Consider the following 19271-nt stretch of genomic DNA (forward strand, 5'->3'; position numbering starts at 1 on the left):
TTATTCAGACACTGAAACGAATGCAAAGAGTAGAAGAATTAGTACTGTATAGGAACATTTTTAGAGAAATGAAAAAGCAAAAAAAAAAATTAGGATATAATTCCTTAAAGTTATACTGAGTCTGCCTGCTTCTCCTGCCTCCCCTTCCACCTCCTCCGTCTTTTTCACCTCCACCACCTGAGTCCCCTTCCACCTCCTCCGTCTTTTCCACCTCCACCACCTGAGATAGCAGGACAACCCCTCCACCTCCTCCTCCTCAGCCTAGCCAACAGGAAGACAACAAGGGTGAACACCTTTATGATGATCCACTTTCACTTAACAAATAGTAAATAATCATCAGAGTTAATAAACAAAGCAATCTGGGGTGTGTGTGGGTATGCTCATGTGAAAATCAAATAATTGTTCAGTGAGCACTGTGTGAGACCTTTTTGGGTCATCATCATAATCCCCTAAGTTTTCATTATACAGAATATCATGTGCAAGACTTGTGTTGGATAGCCTTTCCTCACATAGGCATAAGGTGTGTGATATTTAATATAAAATTAATAATGTGTCAGTTTTCTCACTATCTTATAATTTTGCTTTCACAGAATATTACTGTCTCTCATAATTCAAGAAACTGTGTTATCAGTCTATTATCATAGGTAAATATTTTTATTTTATTTATTTTTCCCCCAATTATTTTTATTAGTTGGAGGCTAATTACTTTACAATATTGTAGTGGTTTTTGCCATACATTGCATGTATATTATCAAGTGTGAAACAGATCGCCAGTCCAGGTTGGATGCATGAGACAAGTGCTCGGGGCTGGTGCACTGGGATGACCCAGAGGGATGGGATGGGGAGGGAGGTGGGAGGGGGGTTCAGGATGGGGAACACATGTAAATCCATGGCTGATTCATGTCAATGTAAGGTAAATATTTTTAAAAGTAACAATATTTTCAATATTGTATTATGAAGATGACTGTAATACTGTATGCAATAAGAATTTTATTTGACAATGATTCATTCTTTGGTGTATAGACTAGGCAACCACGAAGCAATCATTAACAATTACACTAGACTACCATAAACAATCACACTGTTGCTTCTTCATGAAAAATGGATGAGTTGTTAAACCTGATCAATTTCTTTTTCACATCTTTTCATTTTGATGTCTAGTGCTAGTGTTTATATATATGTAACATCTACAGTGTTTTGTATTATATAAGACAATGCTGATATACGAACTGAATGATAGCCAATTCATCTTGTAAACAGATGTAAACTTACAGTATTGATATTACAGTACTATACATGTACTTTCTCTTTTTAAGATTTCATCAATAGTATTTTCTTTTCTCTAGCTTCCTTTGTTATAAGAATATGGTATGTAATAAATATACAAAATATGTCCTATTCAGCTGTTTATGCTATCAGTTAAAGGTCAACAGTGGGCTATTATTAGCAGTTAAGTTTTTTAGGAAGTCAAAATTTATATGCAGATTTTCAACCTTGTGGGGGTTTAGCACAGTTTGCAACCAAACAAACTTGGGACCAGAATGTAGAGAGAGTAGGATGTGGCCAGGCTGGAGTGGCCCTGCCCTGGTTTAAACTCTGCTCCAGCCTAACGAGGAAAAACCAGCTGATTTGGGGGTCTCTGCCTTTAAGTTCTGATATGACTCAAATAAAATTTTTTAAAAATCTAATTTTCACATTGTTCAAGGGTCAACTGTGCTTAAACACCAGAGAAATCAAGTATCTAGAAAACAGAAAATAAAGATATAAATTTCCATAAAACAAAGTAGACTTAACTAGAGAAATATGTCCTGAGAATTTAACTCATTTCCAGATACTCAAATCCCACTATGGCATACCATTTGCTTAATTTCTCCTGTAGCAGGCGGCTTCTCAGATGGCCCCAGTGATCGCAGCCCGTCCCCTGCAACTCGTGTCCTTGTGTGTGAACATCGCCCCTGCACACAGACAGGGGCGTGACTTGCTTCTATTACAGCAAGGGTGATAAAATGTCACTCCTACAATTAGGTTATACTGTAAAAAACAGGAACTTCTGTCTTGTTAGTAGATGCTAATGCCTTCTTGGCTTACCTGTTTTGATGAAACCAACAGCCACAGTGGAGAGGTCTACATGGCAAGGAACTGAGGTTGGCCTCCAGTCAGGAGTCAGGTAGAAACTGAGGCCTGCAGTTCAATAGCCCACAAGGAACTGATTCTTTGCAACTACATGTGAGCATGGGAAGTGGATCCTCAACCAGGCTGTCAACACCTTTACTGTAGCCTGCAGGAGACCTTGAAGCAAAGGAAGCAGCCAAGACTTGACTGGAATTCTGAGCCACAGAAACTGTGTGATAATAAGTGTGTTTTAAGCTGCTATCTTTTGAAGTAATTTGTTACAGAGAATAGATGACTAATACATCATCTTTAGAGTAGGTGTATCTGAAAGTCTGGTTACATTAATTAAATGACTTATTAAATATGTAAAACTAAATTGCCTAAAATACAGATGTTATACGGTTAGCTCAGCTCACTTGTGGTATTCCAATCAATATTTCAGAGAAGGTAGTTTGTTTAAAATAGAAAATAAATCTTGGTAGCAAATAACTTCAGAGTAACTTAAACTATGTACTTTACTTTCATTGTACATTTTAAATTAACAGACTTTTAAAGAGCAGTTTTAGGCTTAAAAATTGAACAGATAATTCTCATTTATTCCCTCACTTCTCCTCATGGTTTCCCTGATTTCTTAACATCTTCCATTAGTGCAATAAATTTGCTACAATTTATTTAAATTACAATTTATTTAAAAATTTTATTTATTTATTTGGCTGTACCAGATCTTAGTTGTGGCATGTGGGATCTAATTCCCTGACCAGGGATTGAACCTAGGTCCCCTGCATTGGGAACAAGGAATTTTAGTCACTGGACCACCGGGGAAGTCCCATGGATTTGTTACAATTTATTAGTCAATAGTGATAAGTTATTATTACCTAAAGTCCAGAAAATCAACAGTGTGCATTAGGGTTCACTCTTTGTGTCTCTGTGTTACACAGCTCTATGGATTTTGACAAATGTTCTGGTTATATCCCCGCCTTCCGTCTCCCTGACTGCAGGCAACTACAGATCATTTTACTGTCTGTGTGGTTTTGCCTTTTCACTATACTTAGGGTTCTGATCTCTCACAGTGATAGAGCTTACTCTTTCCAGACCAGATAATATATGATGAGTCAGGGACAGTAAGTGTGAATCTTCATGCTTCATGTTCCCCACTAGAGTTGAGAATTCTCATCTTTATTAGAGTTATCCTCATTTATATTCAGCTAATTCTTCTGCATTTTGGTAAAGCATTACTTTCTTTGGTCAGTCTCTCTCACATTCTTTGTATCATCTATTTTTCTACAATAAATACAAGTTTAAATCATCAAATTTTAAGTTTACTTCCTAGGTGAAGGACATTACAATAGCAGATAACCTGAAATTCTATTTACTGGGCTTAAGAATGTATCTGATTGATGGTGGTGGGAGACACAGGAATTGGCTTTCTAATTGTTTGCTTAGCTCAATCCCCATAGTGACACAAAAATTCAATAGGCATAGTCATCTTAGGATTCAAAATTCACATAGCACAGTATGCTACATGCAGACCACACAGCCGTGCCTGCACCCACGACCTTTGCTATGATGATTCATACCACAGGACCACATTTTAAATAAATCTATGTCAAAATAAATCCTACAAACACTTTTAATATTAATTTCCCTTAAACCAAGAATCTTTGCAACATAACTGATATAATACCAGATTTATTAGGTTCACCCATCTGTCAAGGGTAGTATTTCTTATTCTGTTTCCTTGGCTATCAAGAGTATATATTTTATTGACTAGCATTGTTTATTGACTTAAGGGTACAGCTGTTAAAGTGATCTGGCAATCAATCCTACAAGCACAGTGAATTTACCAGCAAGATATCCAGACATTTCAAAATGGTCTTAATATTATGGTTCCAAAAAGCAAAGCTTCAGGCACTATTTTAAGATCTCTTGATTTTTATAGTTACTTGAATACTAGAACATTCACTGCTTTTTGTTTTTTTTCTTATTAAAGATTTCATGTACCATAAAAGCAATACTTTATTCTTCTTAATTAAAGGCAGTACTTCTGGTTACTATTAATTACATAAGACTAATTGAAATACTGTGACCAATACTGAAGTTCAGGTGGTCATTGTAATATGCATAAAGAATATGCACCTGAAGAACAAAATCTGACACCGAGAAAGATCAATATATGAAGTTAGGTTTAGAAAAAGGTGTCTTCAATGTTCAAATAATGTTGAAGTTAATTTTTGTGCGTGGTGTGAAGGGTTTAAATTCACCTTTTCTGCACATGTCCAATTGTCCTATTGATGCCTGTTGAAAAGATTATTTTATACCCATTGGATTGTGTTGGCACCTTTGTTGAAAATCAACTGACCATAATTGCTAGAGTTTATTTCTGAATCCACAATTCTGTACCATTGATCTAAATGTCCATCTTTATGGCAGTACTACATTCTTGGATACTGAAGTTTTCTATTTCTGTATAACAAATTACCACAAACAGCAATTTACAATAAAACAAATTTACTACCTCACAGTTCTACAGGTCAGCAGTGCAAGCAAGTTTGACTAGATTCTTTGCTTAATTTCTCACAACACTGAAATCAAGGTGTCAGCTAGGCTAAGCTCTAACTGGAAATATCTGATGAAGAACTTGCTTCCAAGCCCAGGTTGTTGACAGAATACAGTTGCTTGTGGTGGCAAGACTTAAGTCACTATTTCCTTGCTATTGGTCAGAGACAATTCTCAGCTTCTAATCCTTTCAATCTTCAAAGCCAGCAATGATATGTTGAATACCATTCTTATGCTTCAAAACTCTCTGACTTTCTCTTTTGCTCCTGGCTGGGGAAAACCCTCGTTTTTCTCATGTAATTAGGTTAAGGGCACCTAGATAATCTCCTTTTTACTATAATGCCCCCAAAAGATGCCCTTTTCATTATAGGGAACTGGAAAGCAAAAGGAGGAAGTCAAGAAACACCTGGAGTAACAGGCAAATTTGGCCTTGGAGTACAGAATGAAGCAGGGCAAAGGCTAATAAGAGTTCTGCCAAAGGAACGCACTGGTCATAGAAAATACCCCCTTTGACAAACACAAGAGAAGACTCTACACGTGGACATCACCAGACGGTCAACACCGAAATCAGATTGATTATATTCTTTGAAGCCAAAGATGGAGAAGCTCTATACAGTCAGCAAAAACAAGACTGGGAGCTGACTGCGGCTCAGATCACGAACTCCTTATTGCCACATTCAGACTTAAACTGAAGAAAGTGGGGAAAACCATTACAGCATTCAGGTATGACCGAAATCAAATCCCTTATGACTATACAGTTGAAGTAACAAAAAGATTTAAGGGACTAGATCTGATAGAGTGCCTGATGGAACTATGGATGGAGGTTCGTGACATTGCACAGGAAGACAGGAATCAAGACCATGCCCGAGAAAAAGGAATGCAAAAAAGCAAAATGGCTGTCTGAGGAGGCCTTACAAATAGCTGTGAAAAGAAGAGAAGCAAAAAGCAAAGGAGAAAAGGAAAGACATACCCATTTGAATGCAGAGCTCCAAAGAATAGCAAAGAGAGATAAGAAAGCCTTCCTCAGGGATCAATGCAAAGAAATAGAGGAAAAAAACAGAATGGGAAAGACTAGACATCTCTTCAAGAAAATTAGAGATACCAAGATACCAATGCAAAGATGGGCTCGATAAAGGACAGAAATGGTATGGACCTAACAGAAGCAGAAGATATTAAGAAGAGGTGGCAAGAATACACAGAAGAACTGTAACAAAAGATCTTCATAACCCAGATAATCATGATGGTGTGATCACTCACACTCACCTAGAGCCAGACACCCTAGAATGTGAAGTAAAGTGGGCCTTAGGAAGCATCACTATGAAGAAAGCTAGTGCAGGTGATGGAACTCCAGTTGAGCTATTTCAAATCCTAAAAGATGATGCTATGAAAGTGCTGCACTCAATATGTCAGCAAATATGGAAAACTCAGCAGTGGCCACAGGACTGGAAAAGATCAGTTTTCATTCCAATCCCTAAGAAAGGCAATCCCAAAGAATGCTCAAACTACCACACAAGTGCACTCATCTCACGCGCTAGTAAAGTAATTCTCAAAATTCTCCAAGCCAGGCTTCAGAAATACGTGAACCGTGAACTTCCAGATGTTCAAGCTGGTTTTAGAAAAGGCAGAGGAACCAGAGAGCAAATTGCCAACATCTGCTGGATCATTGAAAAAGCAAGAGAGTTCCAGAAAAACATCTATTTCTGGACTATTTATTGACAATAGTCATAGACTATCAGACAATAGATGACAAAAACATCTATTTATTGACTATGCCAAAGCCTTCGACTGTGTGGATCACAATAAACTGTGGAAAATTCTGAAGGAGATGGGAATACCAGACCACCTGACCTGACTCTTGAGAAACCTGTATGCAGGTCAGGAAGCAACAGTTAGAACTGGACATGGAACAACAGACTGGTTCCAAATAGGAAAAGGAGTACATAAAGGCTGGATACTATCACCCTGTTTATTTAACTTATAGGCAGAGTACATCATGAGAAATGCTGGGCTGGAGGAAGCAAAAGCTGGAATCAAGATTGCCAGGAGAAATATCAATAACCTCAGATATGCAGATGATACCACCCTTATGGCAGAAAGTGAAGAACTAAAAAGCTTATTGGTGAAAATGAAAGAGGAGAGTGAAAAAGTTGGCTTAAAGCTCAACATTCAGAAAACTAACATCATGACATCTGGTCCCATCACTTCATGTCAAATAGATGGGGAAACAGTGGAAACAGTGACTGACTTTATTTTTTTCGGCTCCAAAATCACTGTTGATGTTGACGGCAGCCATGAAATTAAAAGACGCTTACTCCTTGGAAGGAAAGCTATGACCAACCTAGACAGCATATTAAAAAACAGAGACATTATTTTGTCAGCCAAGGTCCATCTAGTCAAGGCTATGGTTTCTCCAGTAGTCATGTACGGATGTGAGAGTTGGACTATAAAGAAAGCTGAGCACCGAAGAATTGATTCTTTTGAACTGTGGTGTTGGAGAAGACTCTTGAGAGTCCCCTGGACTGCAAGAAGATCCAACCAGTCCATCCTAAAGGAGATCAGTCCTCGGTGTTCACTGGAGGGACTGATGCTGAAGCTGAAACTCCAGTACTTTGTCCACCTCATGGGAAGAGTTGACTCATTTGAGAAGACCCTGATGCTGGGAAGGAGAAGGGGACGGCAGAGGATGAGATGGTTGGATGGCATCACCGACTCATTGAACATGGGTCTGGGTAGACTCCAGCAGTTGGTGATGGACAGGGAGGCCTGGCGTGCTGCGGTTCATGGGGTAGCAAAGAGTTGGACACTACTGAGTGACTGAACTGAACTGAATAACATAACACAACATGGGAGTGAAGCCACTTCATCAGGGGTCAAAAGACATGCAAATCAAGTTAAAATTCTATCTACATACTGTACCTTTAGAGTAAAGATTAAAGTTAGAAACAGTGATCTTATACTTTGCTGTTCTTTCACGAATTATTTCTATTAGTGTCCCTGTGCATTTCCATATAAATTTTAGGATCATCATCAATTTCTGTGAAAAAGCAATCTGCTGGAGTTTGCAACAAACCTATAAACTAATTTGGGGAAAATTACCATCTTAATAGCATTGAGTCTGCAGTCCATGAACATGGAATAGTATCTTAGATCTCTAATTTCTCTTAGCAATTCTTTATTATTTTCAGTGTTTTGTTGCACTGCTTTTCTTAAATACATACATTTTAGAATTGTTCATTGATAGTAAATAGAAACAGACTTGCATACTAATCTTGTATCATGCAAACCAGCTGAACTCATTTATTCTATCAGTTTGCGTGGTGTGTGTGTATGGATTTCTTAAGATTTTCTACATATAAGATTATGTTGTCAATGAATAGAGACGGTCTTATTCCAGTAATACAGAGAAAATTTCCTCCAACAGAGCTCCCTTCTTCTTCCCTGTGTGCAAGTACACACACATACACACACACACAAAGATTTATATCTTATAAGCTCAACAATACAGTTTTATAATTGTTGTTTTATTCAGGTGACTTTTATGTTGTCTATTTAAGAAAAGAAAGATATATAATTACTTTTAGCAGTGTTCTATTTCTCTATGTGAATTTGAGTTACTGTCTATGTCATTTTCTTTCATCTGAACAGACTTCTATTAGTATTTATTGTAAGGCAGGTAAGCCAGCAATAAATTCTCTCTGTCTTTATTTATTTAGGAAAGTCTTATTGTCACTTTCATTGTTGAAGGATAGTTTTACTTGATTGCCAGTTTTTTTCCCCTTCAACTCTTTGAATACACCATCCCACTGCCTCTTTCTTCTACTGTTTCTGATGAGAAGTTAGCTGTTAATCACATCTTTTTTCTATCTACAAATCTTTTATTCCATGAAGACTTCTGTAGTACACTTGAGTCAAACATGTAACAGATATCCAAAGAGCATGACATTTTTGATTTGGCTTCTTTGTCAGTTAGAAGTGTGGTGACACTTCTGGACTACCAAGAAAATCTGGGCTTATATAACAAATTCAAAGATATCTTAGTATAGACAGAAATAAAATAAATATTACATATTAAAATACATAAGTAAATCAGATAGAAGGTACTAGAAGAAGAAGAATGGTAAGGAGCTTTATTACTGCATGCCTATATGTGGTAGTTAAACAAAAAATTTTAACCAAAAGAATATATGAAAATAATCACAGTATAAGAAGTTGTCTCAAGACATTGTGGTCCCAAATGCTATAAAACTCTTTTAACAAACTGTAGAGACAGCTGTAATAGAAACACAGAAACAATTAAACATGCACTCAGCAGTGATTTATCTTTATTATGGTTCAGATTCTGTCTAGTCCATGACCCAGACCTAAATAGAGAAACACAGAACAAGTAATCATGGGAAAAATTTCTATAAAAGGCCCTTTACCAGATCAGAACAACAGAGATTCATTAATATCCACTGCCCATGGCTAAAAAGTAATGGAGACTTTATCCATTTGGTAGAAAAGGGAGAAATCTCAAGATGATTCTAAATCTACCTTTTAATACCCACTTGGCAAAAAAATGAAGAGTTGAGAAAAACAGTAAGGCAATCTTGCATAGGAACATTTTCAAACTTCAGTGGGAAAAGCTACTCAACATGCAGCCTAGGTTTTAATATAAAGAGTTCTGTGGAAATACTATGCCATTCCTGAAATCATACAGCTTATCAAATAAGATTAAAATAGAGGACTTCCCTGGTGGTCCAGTGCCTAAGACTCCATGCTCCTGATGCAAGCGGCTTGGGTTGAAATCTTGGTAAGAGAACTAGATCCCACATGCCACAACTAAAGGTCCCACCTGCTGCAACTAAGACCCAGCACAGTCAAATAGATACAAATAAATATCTTTATAAAAAGATTAAAATAGAAGTTATAAGCATCATAGTTTAAGGTGACATTAAGTTCAGATTCATAGAAAAAGAAATTAACACTCACCTGTGATAAGAACAGCTATATTCTAAAATGTACACTGATCAAAACTACAGTTACTGGATCCTCCCATGTCCAAGCACCAATGTTATATTTGTTAAGTACTGTTTCTTAAGGATCAGGAAATGTAGTAACAGACACACATCAGTGAGGTGTCTCAGTCTAAATAGAGTAAGTGAAACATCTTTCTAGATTCCACAGTGAAGAATTTGTAAGGCTGAATAAATTACAAGATGAATGGAGAATGTAAATTCATCTTTGAGGCAAAGAAAGAAAGAAGACTGGGGAAAAGCAAGGAAAAAATTTACTTTGTAAATGGAGCAACTTCTTTTCAACCAAATGGCAGAAGTAAAAAGAAAACCATAAGCTAGGGCATTCTTCTTAAGAACTGCAGATTTAATAAAACTATACACAAAACCTATAATAAGCAACTTGAGCCACATGGCAACCAACACAAAGAAGAAACTGAAAAAGTCTCTTAAAGTCAAATGAACGTCTCATGAAAAATGAATTGCTGCACCTCCATCACAAAATCTAAACATGAGTTTAAAAAAACCTTACTTTGAGAACAAATAAAATTTTATGTCTACCTAACATTATGGCTACTCACAGAAAAATCAAACAGTGTTTCTCACCATCTCTAGTAGATTTGTGCTCTGGTGTTCAAAAAACTGGATTTCAGATTAAGACCCAAAAGAGGGTTAGTTGTAGAAACAAGGGCATTTAAAGGAAATTTTCTATACATATATATTTTTTAGCTATCTCAAGTTGTTCTTGTCTTTCTCTCAAGAAAATACAGAGTCAGGTTGTTTGGGTTCATATCTTGATTTCCCAGGGCTTCCCGGGTGGTTCAGTGTTAAAGATTCTGCCTGCCAGGCAAGAAACATGAGTTCAATCCCTGGGTTGGGAAGATTCCCTGGAGAAGGAAATGGCAACCCTCTCCAGTATTCTTGCCTGGGAAATCCCACAGACAGTGGAGCCTGGCGGGCTATAGTCCATGGTGTTGCAAAGAGTTAGACAAAATTTAGTAACTAAACAGCAGCTGCTTGATTTCCCAACTTGCTACCTAAATGACTTGGACAAATCTCCTGCTCTGCCTCGGGCTCCTCCTCTGTAAAAAACTTCACTGGGCTACTGAGGGACTAAATGTTTTAATGTACGTTAAGAGCTAAAACTGCAAGGAGATCCAACCAGTCCATCCTAAAGGAGCTCAGTCCTGGGTGTTCATTGGAAGGACTGATGCTGAAGCTGAAACTCCAATACTTCGGCCACCTCATGCGGAGAGTTGACTCATTGGAAAAGACCCTGATGCTGGGAGGGATTGGGGGCAGGAGGAGAAGGGGACAACAGAGGATAAGACGGCTGGATGGCATCACCGACTTGATGGGCAAGAGTTTGAGTAAACTCCGGGAGTTGGTGATGAACAGGGAGGCCTGGCATGCTGCTATTCATGGGGTCGAAAAGAGTCGGACACGACTGAGCGACTGAACTGAACTGATGACCCCGTTGCCATTTACTTTGTTATTTTGCATTCGAGTTAAACACCCGTTTTGTGTTTCCTGTCCAGAGAAGATCCTTTACCATTTGTTGAAGAGCTCCACCAAACCAGCTTTACAGCAAATGCCACGACTGAGCAACTGAACTGAACTGAACTGAAAGACCTAAAAACAGTACCAGTACATAGCATGTACCATATTAAATTTTGTTAAATAAAATTAAGTATTTATTAAGCTAAAATATATTAGTCTCTGTGTGTACAAAAACCAACAGGACATTTGTTTTCAAAAAAGCTTGGTGAAAGAGATGGATGAATGAACAGTGATTACAAAAGAATAAGAATGGTTCTATGATAGAGATGAGCAGTCTATTTGTGAGCACATAAAGAGGACATCTAACGTCAGCACATCCTCACTCAGAGTGCTCACAATGAATGATGCCCTTACGGACAGCAAGTAGACTTGTCCACCAAATTCACCCAGGTTCCAAGACGTTGAGTGAGAAAGTGCTTACCTTGGTTTAGCTAAAAGAAGCCTGTCACAAAGAACAATCAGGTAATATAGGTGACAACTGCCACATGGAGTTCAAAAGGAAACTTATTTTCCCCTCCAGGTTCAAACAGTAGAGCCTACAAGTGGTATGACCACCGGGCACTTCCTGAAAACACGGTTTTAAAATTTTCTCATGATAAAGTTAAAAGGAAAATTCAAAAGTATCTCCTTTTGAGAATATACTTTCTCTATACCCTTGACCAACAATTTATAATATTTGTGGTTTTTGTTTTTTTTTTCAGTTTTGTTCCTCAAGTTTAAGGTTAAGTAAGAGAGGCAGTGTTAACTATGACTGGCTGCTAGGGAAACATCCAAGAATCACTAGTTTAAACATAAAACACTATTCCTTGAGGAAGTTTTACTCCCTCCCGCCTCATTTTCAGTTCACTTCAGGTTAGTCGCTCAGTCATGTCAGCTCTTTGTGACCCCATGGACTGCAGCATGCCAGGCTTCTCTATCCATCACCAACTCCCGGAGCTCGCTCAAACTCATGTCCATTAAGTCCAGGATGCCATCCAACCATCTCATCCTCTATCGTCCCCTTCTCCTCCTGCCTTCAATCTTGCCCAGCATCAGGGTCTTTTCCAATGAGTCAGTTCTTCCCATCAGGTGGCCAAAATATTGGAGTTTCACCTTTAGCATCAGTCCTTCAATGAATATTCAGGACTGATTTCCTTTGGGATTGACTGGTTTGATCTCCTTGCAGTCCAAGGGACTCTCAAGAGTCTTCTCCAGTACAATTCAAAAGCATCAGTTCTTCAGTGCTCAGCTTTCTTTATGGTCTAACTCTCTCACATCCATACACGACTACTGGAAAAACCACAGCTTTGACTAGATGGACCTTTGTTGGCAAAGTAATGTCTCTGCTTTTTAACATGCTGTCTAGGTTGGTCATAGCTTTTCTTCCAAGGAGCAAGTGTCTTTTAATTTCATGGCTGCAGTCACCATCTGCAGTAATTTTGGAGCCCAAGAAAATAAAGTCTGTTACTGTTTCCACTGTTCCCTTATCTATTTGCCTTGAGGTGATGGGACCCGATGCCATGATCTTAGTTTTTTGAAAGTTGAGTTTTAAGCCAGCTTTTTCACTCTCCTCTTTCCAGAAGTATACAGAATAAGGGCTGGGCCTCCTTAATCTAGATGTCTTTAGAGTCTCCTAATGACTATTTCTTGACTCTCAGTCTCTATATTTGTGTGTGTTAGTCACTTAGTCGTGTCCGACTCTTTGTGACCCCATGGACTGTATCCCACCAGGCTCCTCTGTCCATGAGATTCTCCAGGCAAGAATACTGGAGTGGGTTGCCATTTCCTCCTTCAGTCTGTATCCTTAACTACTGGCGATTGGAAAGTCCCTCTGCCTTTCCTCCAATACCCTGGTCAATGTTTCTGTGCCCTGTAACACCTATGTCATGGACAGGGAGGGAGTGGAAATGCAAAAGCAGAGCTCAGAAGTCTGAACTTCATGCTACAGTTTTCTCTAGCCCACTCATGAGAGCAATAGACAAGGGCCACCTTAAAATACACCTGCCCTTTTGTAAAGTGGCAAAACAAATCCAGACAAACATTAGCTGCTACCTTCTCTGCCTCATTTTATAGCCTAAGTTTTCAGGAAACAGAACCAAAGAAAATTTTTCAAAAGTTAGAATACAAATAAACTGCTCATACTTTGGTTTTTTCTTATAAATATTGTAGACTTCAAAAAAGGGGGGGTATATTAAAAGTCTAAGATATACCACATTTCAGCAAAGTTATTATTCTTTCTTTTTACTTGCTTCCTAGGTGTCACTAGTGGTAACGAACCTGCCTGCCGAAGCAAGGGAAGCATGAGATGCAGGTTCCATCCCTGGGTCGGGAAGATCGCCAGAAGGAAATGGAAACCCACTCCAGTATTCCTGCTTAGAGAATCCCATGGACAGAGGAGCCTGGCAGGCTATAGTCCACAGGGGTCGCAAAAAGTCGGACACAACTGAAGTGACTCAGCACGCAGGCAGGCATGTCGAAACCTGAGGTTCAAAACTGGAGTTTTCTTGACCAAAACTGTTAACCCACCTGAGACAGGTGTCTTTAGGTTGAATAAAACTTATAAGGATTACAGAAAACCACTCAGGACTTGTTACTAGTCAAAGGGAAAGGATTATCCTTGCAATCAATACAGAACCTGAACCTGTACAATTTAACAGAAAACACAGGATGATCCTTCTGAAAGTTGTCCATCCGTGCATAAATGGAAAATGAACCTGGATAATGAAGAATTAGTAATAAAGTAGCTGTGCTCAACCTACTGAGCCATAACCAGGATGGAATCTACACTGACAATGGGTACATTATCAATGTCTTAATACTAAAATGAGTGACTTTGACCCTACTATACACAGAGCTTTTTTCCTACAGTGTTTTAATACAAAAGGTATCCTCATCCATTTGAAGATTTAAATTCATTTGGATGTGAAAAAGACATCTGGTGTCACTTGCTAGAGAGAAAGAAGCAGATCTTCAGAGCTTGTTTCACATCACAGCTGGCAGGAATCTGAACTTTCATTTAGCTAGGTAATATATACTATTTGATAGTAGGTATACAAATGTTAATGCACACTCATATATACTTATGTGATTAATAAGTATATACAAATACTAAATCACATTAACTATTCCAGTTTCTCTAATTAAAGCTTTTACAAGTCACCAAGACACTTTTATTATGCTAAAACTCTGAACATGAATTAGAAGAGGTTTATGGGTAAAAAAAGAGCCCACCTGATTGTCACTAAGTAACAGAACACTGGGTTGTCTTTATCACTCCTGCTGTGCTTCCATACAACCAGGAGCTTCCCTTCTGATGCAGAGCCTGGTCAAGAAATCATTCCTAACCTCTGGGCCCCAGAACAGGAGAGGAAAAGGAAACAGGGAAGTAGATTAAACCACCTCAGTCACACACTGTAATCGCACATCTAAAGACACTGTATACAGTGAGACAATTAAAGTAAAAGGCCAAATGACTCTTCTGACATCTGGTTGATCCATCAAAGAACAAGGTAGGAAGTAAGACACTTACCTGTTGTTCCTGCATTTTAGCAGCACCAAGTTCCGAGACAGACATAGTGAGCTTCTCCTGCTGTTCTGACAGATACTTCTGATAGAGACTTAGAAGTTCTTGGCATTCTTTATATTGTAACTGAAGAGGTGAGATTGCAAATTAAGGGAAAAAACTAATAAATGGATTTAAACTGCATCCAGCAGGGTAGTATTTCAGATTTCAACAAACAACACAGAGGCAGAAATGCAGCCATACTTGGTGAGAGTGCAGGTGAGTGCAGTCCTCAGATGAACGCAGCACACGTGCCCCTCAAAGTCGTGACACAATATTGTTCCAGAGAGTAACAGTGTTCTTCCTATTTAAATATTTCTTTCTCAAATCTTTAAATTTGAATAAGTAAGAACAAATGCAAGCATATGCAAAAAAGAGTTGGCCCCCCACCTCACACCATAAATAAAACTAACTGAAAATGGATCACTGACCTAAATGTAATAGCTAAAACTATAAGCTTCATAAACGCAAAATCTTTGTGACTGTGGTTTAGGCAATGTCACCTAAAAGCACAGCAACGAAGAATAAATAAATAAATTGGAGTTAAAAATTTAAAACTCTGTGCTTCAAAGGACACTATTAGGAAATTGAAGAGACAACATCTAGAATGATAGAAAATATTTGCAAATCATCATGGGGTCTCAAAGAGTCAGACACAACTGAGCGACTGAACTGAACTGAACTGAACAAATGGTAAAGGTCTGGTATCCATAAATATGAAGATGTTATGTGTATGTGCATGCTAAGTTGCTTCAGTCATATCCGAGTCTTTGTGACCCCATGAACTCTAGCCTGCCAGGCTCCTCTGTCCATGGGATTCTCCAAGCCTAGAATACTGGAGTGGGTTGCCATGTCCTCGTCCAGGGGATCTTCCCGACGCAGGGATGGAACCTGCATCTCTTACATCTCCCGCATTGCCAGGCAGTTCCTTACCACTATTGCCACCTGGGAAGGCCATGAAGGTGTTACGTAACTCAACAATAAAAACTATCACCTAATTAAAAACGGGCAAAGGACTGTGACATTTCCCAAAAGAAAATATACAAATGTCTAAGCAGTGTAAGCAAGGATGCTTTACATTATTAGCCACTAACCACTAGGAAATGGAAATCAAAACCATACTGAGATACCACTTTGCATTTACTAGGATGGCTATCATCAAAAAGACTGACAATAACAAGTGCTGGCAAGAATATGATGAAATCAGAACCCTCCTACATAGCTGAGAGGAATGTACAAAGCTGCTGCATTGGAAAATAATTTAGCAATGTCTCAAAAAATTAGACACAGTGTTTCTGTAAGACCCAGCAATTCCACTCCAATTCTCCAAGAGAACTGAAAATATAGGTTCACATCAAAAACTTGTACATGAATATTCAAAGTGGCATTATTCATAACAGTGAAAAAGTAAAAACAACTCAAATGTCTAATCAAGTGATAAATGGATAAACAAAATGTGGTACACCTATAAAATGAAATATTTTTCAATCATAAAAGAAACAAAGTATTACTACATGCTACTGTATGAATGAACCCTGAATACACTATATGCTAAAGAAGTAAGACACAAAAGGCTACATATTTTATGTATGCTACGGTTGCTGTTTAAAATATACCTTCCAATGAGCCAGGGAAAAGAAAACTTAATTCCAAGTATGTGTGTGTATTTGTGTGTGCTAAGTCACTCAGTCATGTGGAAGTGACCCCATGGATTGAAGCCCGCCCAACTCTTCTGTCTATAGAATTTTCCAGGCAAGAATACTGGAGTGGGTTGCCATTTTCTACTCCAGGGGATCTTCCAGATCCAGGGATCGAACACATGTCTCTTGCATCCCCTGCATTGGCAGACAGATTCTTTACCAATTTTAAGTATACCAGATCACAAATAAGAGCTATATTTATCCATGTTTATTTCCTGCCCCCTTCTCTAATTTTCTGAAATACTCATTATATGTGTTAAAGGGCAGGGAGATAAATGTCCATAATAGGCAATTCCATATAGGCAGAAAGTATATTAGTGGTTACAAAAGATGAAGAAGGAAAATAGGAAGCAAACTGCTGATGGGTATAAGTTTTGTGGGGGAGGTAATGAACATGATTTGGAATTAGATAATTGTCTTTGCACACCTTTGGGAATATACTCAAACCACTGAACTGTATACTGCAAACAGGTGATTTTTATTGTATGTGAATTATAACTCAATAAAGCTGTTAACAAAAAATTCAGAGTAGAAGTGATGAAACTGTTTTGGTCAAAGCAATCACTGCCTAATTTACATAGAAAGTTCTAACTATACTAAACATAATATTATAATTAGATTTGGCTCTCTTTGGTTTTGTATGTCAGTTAAGTCAATACTTCATTAATAAAAGCAACATCAGAAAAAATTTTTCCCATATACGTGTTTTACAGTCTAGCATGTAGAACACGGCAACCTAACCTGGGGTTACTCTCTCCCACAGCTTCTCAAACTTGCAAAATACTCAAGAAGAAGATACTCAAACTCATAGATCAGGTATCTGGGAGACAGGTAATTTTATTCAAGGGTGAGTTCTCTGTTCCCTACTTCTCATTGTGGTAATTTCTTCCCCAGGCCCATTTTTCTTTCAGATCATTTCTGAGTCTCCCTTCAACACCTAATTATGAATGCTATTGATATAAAATTACTGTCCAATGAGATTAGTCTGTATAAATACCTTTATAACAGGCCATCATGATTAAGGGTGGGAATAGTATTTCTTAAATGTCAAAAATGGTGACTGGCTTCAGTATTCTTCTTAACATTTTCATAACCTAATCATTGCTCCTGGGCAGATTCCTATTCTAATAATTTCTGCCAATCCTGACTGCATAAATAACCAATTGCTTCATTATTCTTATTATTAACCTTTAACAAAAAAGGAGCCAGAGATGACTTGTAGGATAGGAGCTGGTTCATAATGAAAGGCTGGTTACTAAGCTAAAGAATATATTAAATAGAAGAGAATGTTTAACACTCAGCATCTTAAAAAACAACAATGACACAATGAACAGTGGTCTAAATAAGCTAATATCCTTTCAAAGTCAATCTACATCAAACCAGGTTGGTTTTACATTCCCACACTTTTTCTCGGCAGTCTCAAAAACACAGGAATGATTTGTGGTGGTCCCAAGAGTCTCTGCCAGCTATATGGTGTATATAAAAAGAATTTTTTTATTCTAGCTGTTACCATAGGCAATAATGTTTATAGTAGATGAACATATTAGCCTGGACACAGAATATGAATTTTATTTGTGAAAAAGTTAGCACAATTATACAGCCTAAGAGTTAAATGTCAGCATTTGAAGGCAAATTATAGGCAAATTCATTTAAATACATGCTATGTGGCAGAATATAAAACAGGCAGTCCTAACTTTATCAATTTTTTATATCTGTATTGATTTACCAGATTTTGAAATGCCCTCCCCTTTCCTGTAAAATCCAAAATATATGTACATGCAAAACAGTAATTCTCCTTCCTCCTGAGCACAATGGGACTACAATCCTCCATCTGTAGAGAGAGATTTATGTGAGGAAAATGTGGGTAAAATGCATTCTTAACTGATGGTGGGGGGAGGGGAGATACCGAGAAAGAAGACATATTTAACTCAGTCCTGGCCAACAGACAGGGCAGAATGCAACAGATGGATGAAATTCAACCTAAGGGAAGGTGCGGACCAACCATGATGTGAACCCAGCACTGCAGGTCTGCTCAACTGTGATTTAAGAACTGAGAGAAACAGCAGTCCTCACGATCTCATCAAAGAAATAAAGCCTCCCAACAGAAAAATAAATTAATATTAAGCACTATCATATCAAAACCTAAACATCAAATTAATTTGCTGAAACAGCTGCTGGAAATGGTGATTTTGCAAAGCTTAAAGCCTTTAACCCCCAAAACGCATTATATAGAAAAATACTAAAACTAGAGATTGAGGCAAATGAATAGAGAAATGAAAGATAAAAAAATTCTGCGAGAGAAAAGGGTGGAAGGAGAAGGACCAGAAGACAGCATATGCTACTAGCATGTTGCCTAAGCAACTGTCTTAAACTGGAAGAATTCTTCTGGTGCAGCGGAGACCACTCCCATTACCCCATCCCATCCTTGCCTCAGATGTCTAGGACACCTGAATCTGGTGGTTTACTATGTAATTCCTGATCTAATACAAAATGAAATGAAGAAGGTCTCCAGGAGAGGACAAAACAGAAAAAAAAAAAAATATATATATATATATATATATATATATATATTTAAACAACTCCTTTTTAGGGAACCAAGACTCCTTAGAAAAAAGGCTGATTTCAATGGCTGGGACAGGGAAAGTACAAAGTAATCTTTAAACCCTTATTCTAATGCAAGAAAGTGTTTAAAACAAATAGATGAGGGCATATCAAGAGAAATAGCAGCAGATCTAAAGGAGACTCTCAGTCCCTCTCAGCTGGGGCTTTTTGGCCAAATCTGGGATAAACTGAGTATCAGAAAGAATG

The 19271-nt window shown here is 38.0% G+C and overlaps 1 protein-coding gene across 3 annotated transcripts in view; it reads right to left on the reverse strand.

The window, feature by feature from the left end:
• The window catches only part of KIAA1328 (KIAA1328 ortholog), a 440823-nt gene that overhangs the window by 253991 nt on the left and 167561 nt on the right, over positions 1-19271 (reverse strand). For all 3 annotated transcript variants that reach the window (XM_043889124.1, XM_043889126.1, XM_043889125.1), the window contains one exon: positions 14731-14858. In XM_043889124.1, coding sequence (XP_043745059.1) covers positions 14731-14858 — 128 coding nt within the window. The remainder of the gene's footprint in view (positions 1-14730; positions 14859-19271) is intronic.

The sequence above is a fragment of the Cervus elaphus genome, chromosome 27, assembly GCF_910594005.1.
Source record: "Cervus elaphus chromosome 27, mCerEla1.1, whole genome shotgun sequence".
Taxonomy (NCBI): Eukaryota; Metazoa; Chordata; class Mammalia; order Artiodactyla; family Cervidae; genus Cervus; species Cervus elaphus.